The sequence below is a fragment of the Nomascus leucogenys genome, chromosome 7b (genome assembly GCF_006542625.1).
Source record: "Nomascus leucogenys isolate Asia chromosome 7b, Asia_NLE_v1, whole genome shotgun sequence".
NCBI lineage: Eukaryota > Metazoa > Chordata > Mammalia > Primates > Hylobatidae > Nomascus > Nomascus leucogenys.
The window spans coordinates 51,982,100-51,989,425 of NC_044387.1; the positions used below are offsets into that span (position 1 = coordinate 51,982,100).

General features: G+C 47.3%; 1 protein-coding gene across 5 annotated transcripts in view; it reads left to right on the forward strand.

The window, feature by feature from the left end:
* SGSM1 (small G protein signaling modulator 1) overlaps positions 1-6,811 on the forward strand; it is a 119,828-nt gene extending 113,017 nt beyond the window's left edge. For 3 of the 5 annotated variants that reach the window (XM_030815988.1, XM_030815984.1, XM_030815985.1), the window contains one exon: positions 4,164-6,811. In XM_030815988.1, the coding sequence (XP_030671848.1) occupies positions 4,164-4,252 (89 nt within the window). In that variant the 3' untranslated portion in view covers positions 4,253-6,811. The remainder of the gene's footprint in view (positions 1-4,163) is intronic. The other 2 variants (XR_004030977.1, XM_030815986.1) reach the window with 2 other exon arrangements.
* Positions 6,812-7,326: the final 515 nt, after the last annotated feature.

Consider the following 7,326-nt stretch of genomic DNA (forward strand, 5'->3'; position numbering starts at 1 on the left):
GAGGCCCCTTTTGGGGATCTCAGGAGGAATGAAGATGGGCTGAGATGGATGCATGGTGAAGGGGATAAAGAGGGCTCTGCACACTTCTTACGGCTATTTCCAAAAGGACGAGTTCACATCTTGTAATGCCGAGGGTGCATTTTTCTCAGGGATCTGGCAGAGGGGACCACAGGTGTTGAAATCAGCTCAGGGGCAAAGTCTGGTTCTACCGCTGACCAGCTGTGCCCATGGTCAAGTCACTTCCCCTCTCTCTAAACATCCACTTTCTCATCTGTGAAATGGGCTAGCAGTGTCTGCTTTGGAGGGTTGACGTGCATAGGAAAAGCAGGCCCAGGGCAGCAATTTAAGCAACACAAAAAAGACACAGCCTTTGAAATCAGACAGATGTGAATTCTGATCCAGGCTCCTGGGAGCTGTGTGACTTTGTCCAAGTGACTTCACATCTCTAGGCCTCGGATTCTTCAGGGATAAAATGGTACTAACACTCGCTCCCTCACGGGGAGGTCCAGAGGATTACAGGAGACAATATGGCTAAATCCCAGCACATGGTACCTGACTCATATGAGGGACCCAATAAACGAAAGTTATCGCCACTGTTACCACTATTTAAAAATTTTTTAATGAAAGAAAGTTCTGGAAAAAACAAAAGAAAAAAGCCAACTGTGACCTCACTTTTGAAACATTATTAGGGTTCTTAATTTAAGTAAACTTTTTGGGGGAATAATTTTACATTTTAGTTGTCTACTAAAATTGTAGATTGAGAACTGTTTTAGATTTAGACGCACAGAGAGTGCATGATACCTTGGCCTAGCTTTGCCTACTGTTAGCATTGACATAACCCTGGTACATTTGCCAAAACTAAGAAATTATCATTGGCACATTACCATCTACTAAACTACAGGCTTTATTTGTATTTCACCTGGTTTTTCACTAATATTCTTTTTCTGTTCTAGGGTCTAATCCAGGAAACCACAGTCATTTTTATTTTTATGTTTTTACAATTTCAGAATCCAGTTGCATATGCCTTTTTTCACTTAATATTTCAAATATTGTCTTCATATAATCTTTTTTTTTTTGAGACGGAGTCTCACTCTGTTACCCACGCTGGAGTGAAGTGGCACGATCTCAGCTCACTGCAACCTCCGCCTCCCAGCTTCAAGTGATTCTCCCGCCTCAGCCTCCTGAGTAGCTGGGATTACAGACATGCGCCACCATGCCCGGCTGATTTTTGTATTTTTAGTAGAGACAGGGTTTTGCCATGTTGGCCAGGCGGGTCTAGAACTCCTGACCTCAGGCGATCCATCTGCCTTGGCCTCCCAAAGTGCTGGGATTATAGGTGTGAGCCACTGTGCCCGGCCAATCATTTGTTAAAACTACAAAATATATCTCAAGTGACTATTTCATAACTTACTGAACCATTCCTTATCATTAGCATGTAGGTTATTTTCAGTTTGAAGGTGTGATTGAGAGTCCAAAGCAATTCATCTGTTAGCGTAAAGATTCCCAAATTTTCTCAATTCATGCACCCCTAGCGTCTCTGTAAAATTGTAACAGCACCCCAGGCCAAAAATGTCATTTAGTAAGTAGTTAGGTCCAAACTGCTTAATAAATATTTATATCCTAACAATTTAGAAGCCATTGAAAAAATAATACATATATATATATATATATATATATATATTTTTTTTTTTTTTTTTTTTGAGATGTAGTTTCGCTCTTGTTGCCCAGGCTGGAGTACAATGGCGTGATCTCAGCTCACTACAACCTCTGCCTCCTGGGTTCAAGTGATTCTCCTGCCTCAGCCTCCTGAGTAGCTGGGATTACAGGCATGCACAACCACACACAGCTAATTTTGTATTTTTTTAGAAGAGACAGGGTTTCTCCATGTTGGTCAGGCTGGTCTCAGACTCCCACCCTCAGGTGATCTGCCCACCTCAGCTTCCCAAAGTACTGGGATTACAGGTGTGAACCACTGTGCCTAGCCAATAATACATATATATCAAAAGAAAACATTTTACATTGTTCCCGAATAAGCAAAATTGCTAATGGGGTGTGTGCACCCATTGGGCTTTGCATACCTTCTCAAGCCTTGGAATCAGATTGGACACCACCTCTTTTGTTTTCTATTCCATATTGATTTTCACTTGGCACGCACTTACTTTCTTTTTTTTTTTTTTTGTGACAGAGTCTCGCTCTGTCACCCAGGCCGGAGTGCAGTAGCCAGTCTGGCTCACTGCAAGCTCTGCCTCTAGGATTCACACCATTCTCCTGCCTCAGCCTCCTGAGTAGCTGCGACTACAGGCGCCCGCCACCACACCTGGCTAATTTTTTGTATTTTTAGTAGAGATGGGGTTTCACTGTGTTAGCCAGGATGGTCTCGATCTCTTGACTTTGATCTGCCTGCCTCGGCCTCCCAAAGTGCTGGGATTACAGGCGTAAGCCACCGTGCCCGGCTTTTTTTTTTTTTTTTTTTTTTTGAGATGGAGTCTTCCTCTGTCACTCAGGCTGGAGTGCAATGATGCAATCTCGACTCACTGCAAGCTCTGCCTCCCAGGTTCATGCCATTCTCCTGCCTTAGCCTCCCAAGTAGCTGGGACTACAGGCACACACCACCACACCCAGCTAATTTTTTTGTATTTTTAGTAGAGATGGGGTTTCACCATGTTAGCCAGGATAGTCTCGATCCCCTGACCTCATGATCCGCCCGCCTCGGCCTCCCAAAGTACTGGGATTACAGGCATGAGCCACCCGGCCTGGCCCATGGCACTTACTTTCTATTGCAGCAGCTGCTGAAAACCTAGCTTTGCAAAGACAAAGTCATTGATGGGATGCTGGGTACAGTGGCTTCCGCCTGTAATCTCAGCACTTTGGGAGGCCAAGGCGGGTGGATTACTTGAGGTCAGGAGTTCAGACCATCCTGGCCAACATGGCAAAACTTTGTCTCTACTAAAAATACAAAAATTAGCCCAGCGTGGTGGTGCACACCTGTAATCCAGCTACTCAGGAGGCTGGGATTACAGGAGGCATGAGAATCACTTGAGCTTGGGAGGTGGAGGTTATAGTAAGCCGAGATCACACCACACCGCACTCCACCCTGGGCAACAGAGTGAGACCTTGTCTCAAAAGAAAAAAAGAAGAAAGTTATTGATGAGAGTGTAGTGAAATTCGTGAACTCACTCCAGCTAACAGTTGACATGGTGCTCAACTTAGATGGAGTATTCCCACGCTTCCCTCGAAATACCCAAATACTCCACAGTGCCCCTGTAAGTTCACTATGACACGCTGGGGTACCTTGGTACCCAGTTTGGGAACCATGTCTTAGTTTTAATTTTTTTTTTCTTTCTACTAAATGGTTTATTTATGATAAATGTCTTAAGTTTAGGATTATTTGGCTTAGAAGTCTGACCACATTGTGTGGCTCTTGATAAAATTATTTTTTTCTTTGCTTTTATTGTCCCTTTCTCCTCTTCCCTCTCCATCTTTCCTCCCTCTGTTGCTTCCTCTTTTTCATATCTTTCAGCGTCTACTGTATGCCCAGCACTGCTTTCAGTCATTCTATTTATAGGAGAGGGGTGGAAGGACTTCACCTTTTCATTTTTATTTATTTATTTTTTTGAGACGGAGTTTCGCTCTTATTGCCCAGGCTGGAGTGCAATGGTGCAATCTCGGCTCACCACAAGCTCTGCCTCCCGGGTTCAAGCGATTCTTCTGCCTCAGCCTCCTGAGTAGCTGGGATTACAGGCATGCGCCACCACGCCTGACTAATTTTTTTTTTTTTTAGTAGAGACAGGGTTTCTCCATGTTGGTCAGGCTGGTCTCAAACTCCCGACCTCAGGTGATCCACCTGCCTCGGCCTCCCAAGGTGCTGGGATTACAGCCATGAGCCACCGCACCTGGCCGACCTCACCTTTTTATAGCACATCCTGTGAACCAGCGTTATCCCATCCAATCCCCACAGTAACTTGGTGAGGTGGCTGCTGTTCCAATCCCCGTTTTACAGATGAGGAAACTGAGGTCCAGAGGTAGAGGCCTTCTCCAGGGCCTCTGCTTCCTGAGCCAATCTGTGATGGAGACACCCCCAGAGAAGCCTCCAGGGGCTGGAATTGTACCCTAAGACTGGACACAGAAGGAGGCTCATGAGATTTTTCCTTCTGCTCTTTCAGAAATGGCTGAGAGACACAACACCAAGCAAGTCCTGAAGCTGGCGCGGGACCTCGTGTACAAGGTGCAGACTCTGATTGAGAACAAGTGAGGGGCGCCTCAGCCAAGCTGCCCACCCTGTTCCTCTGCTTTTCCTCCTGGCTAGACGGCCACCCTGGGAGCGGGGTCCTGGTGTCTGTTCAAGCATGGAGTTCAGTGCGCAAAGAAACTACCCTGACTTTTACTTCTGGGCAGATGGGGTGGAGGGAGTACCCCTTCAATTCAGCCTTACATTTTCCTGTTTGACCAAAGATTGCCCAAGTCTGGCGTTCCTCCCTTGCAGGAGGTGGGGGTTGTTGGTGGAGGAGAAGCCATCTTCGTTTGCTGGTGCCCAGAATGGTCTCCTCTTCTTCTTTCCCTATCCCTCCAAACTGTCTTGTAAGATGAGACCTGGGGAGGGAATTTCTTTTTGGAAATTGGTGTAGAAGAGGTGTGTGGGGCTACCTCTATGCTCCTCTGCAAGGGGCCTTTGGCGATGTTCTGGACATGGCTAAAGATTGACTTAGAGACTGACCCTCCACCTCGACATTACTGACATTTGGGGCCAGGTGATTCTTTTTGAGGGGACTGTCCCCTGCATTGTAGGATGCTGAGCAGCATCCCGAGCCTCACCAGATGCCAGTAGTGCCATCCCCCACCCATATCCCTGGTTGTGACAGCCCCCAAAAATGTCTCTAGACATTGCGAAATGTTCCCTGCAGGGCAAAACTGCCCTCATTTGAGAACCACTGGCTTGGAGGAGGGACTACAAATGTACTTCCTCCCCCATTCTTTTGATGCTAAGCCACCCTGGTCCTGAGGCCTCCCCCAGAAAAGGCACACAGGAGGCAGGGCATGGTGGCTCACGCCTGTAATCCCAGCACTTTGGGAGGCCAAGGTGGGCGGATCACAAGGTCAGGAGTTTTGAGACCAGCCTGGCCAACATAGTGAAACCCCGTCTCTACTAAAAATACAAAAAATTAGCTGCGTGTGGTGGCGGGAACCTGTAATCCCAGCTACTTGGGAGGCTGAGGCAGGAGAATCACTTGAACCTGGGAGGTGGAGGTTGCAGTGAGCTGAGATCGCACCACTGCACTCCAGCCCAGGCGACAGTGCAAGACTCCGTCTCAAAAAAAAAAAAGAAAAGGCACACAGGAGTCCCTCACACATCTCTCTTGGAGTCTGGGATTCCATCCGTTGTATTTTCTCCCTTTTTCTCCTCTGTCTGATGCCAGAAGATACTTGTTTTCTTCTTTTCAAGAAAAGCATCTCCCCACATAGGCAGGTGGTGGACCCAAAAAGTGTCTGTAGGCATGAGACGGTCAGAGCTCTTTGGGGTCCTGCTCAGAGCCCCCCAGGCAGGGCAGAGTCTGTATCCTGCTGCCATCTTGCACGGGAAAACCGCCTCTCCTTCCAAGTATTGGGTCTTGGAAAGGTGTGTGTTTGGTGAAAGCCACTTAATGGTGGTGGGGTGCAGCTTTTCTCTAAGCGCAATTACTCACTCAGGACAAAGGAGGAAAAGGAAGGCAGAGGTCAGCCAGGGTAGAGGGTGACGTGTGTTTTCCTTGGGAAACATCTGCTGATGAGCTGGGTCCAGGGCCGTGCTAGGTCTGGGAACAATCCTCTCCAGGTCTTCACACAGAGTATCACCAATCCACAAACAGACCCGAAGTGAGCTAGTTTACTCTGCCTACCTGTCTTTTCGACAGAGCAGTCTTGCCCACTCTTCTGTTCTGAGAATGCACCCGGAATTGGGGAAACCCAGCAAGCAGCAGAGAGAAAGGCTCTTCCCAGGAAAGCTGCCACCTCTAGGGTGGTCAAAGAATGGCAGCTGGGATTTTGGAGAGGGGAGAGGATAGGTAAAGCAGCGTATTGAAGCATTTGCGGAGGGGCGTGTTACTCCTCCCACCCTGAGCACACCAGGACGGGGATGCATCCTTGCCTTGTGTGCTTGTTTAGGCTTCTTTCCCTCGGTACAGCAACTTCAACTGCACCTGAACCTCCAACCTCTGCCCAACCTCTGGTGCAGGGTGGATAGAGGTCTAGTCAGCCCTTACTTCCTGAAGAGAGCTCTGTGGGAGACTCGAGGCTACAGTAGCCTTCCTGGCTCCCAGCTCCTACCCTACCCCCACCAAAGCAGAAACGGGAGACGGCAACGTTCTGGCTGCCATTAGACTTGCGTCTCCCTCACCTACGTCCCCCAGCTTCCCAAGACAGGAAGAAATGTGCAAAAGGCCCCTCCGGAGAAAACTGTATTTTGCCGTTCAGCTGTTCTTTACAGAGGATGTTATTTTAGTGAGACCCGGGTCCCAGACCTTCTGATTCCTATTTATTTTTTTAACAGACTAGTCTCAAAGTACAGCACAAAATCTCTTCTCTGCCTTCTCTTGTGATGTTCCAGAGAGCATCTGTGGTTGTGATTTGGAATAAGTCGTATTTATTTGGTTTACTGTGCCTATTCAGATCTCTGTATGTTGTGTGTGTTTCTGTGTCCTGGAATTGGATGCGTGGGAGTCGTTCTGTCCGCAGAGTGCACTCTTTTTTTCAGTGTGGCCCACATATCTTGTAAATGTTTGCTGAAGAGTTGTGTCTATATATAGAGAAATTATATATAAACAGAGAAATATGTGAATCCGTTTTTTTTTGTCTTTTTTTTTTTAATTTGAAAGAAATGCTTGCTTCTGAAGACTGTGTCCTCCCACTCGCACCCCAGTGACCCTATATGGGGCCAGATTTTTGCAATAGCTGCCTGGTCTTTTCCCAGAAAAGGTGAATCACTTCTGACCTCTTGTATTAGTTGGCTATTACCACAAGTAATGCTGCATTACAAATGACCCAAAACGTAGTGGTTTAAAACAGCCATGTATTTAGCTCATAATTCTGTGGGTCAGCATCCCAGGCTAGGTTCAGCTGGGAGGTTCTTCTGTCCTCAGACTTCTTCATGTGTCTGTGGCCAGCTGATGTCCAGATAGGCAACTCTGCTTCTGATGGTTGTCTGGCTGTTGGCTAGGGCAGTGGGGGAAACTGGGTTTCACATCTCACATCCTCCAGCAGGCTAGCTTAGGCTTGTTTACATGGCTATGAGGGCTGATCCTGGAAGGTAAGCAGAAACACACACTGTCTCTTGGTCTCAGCTTCTCTGGCATA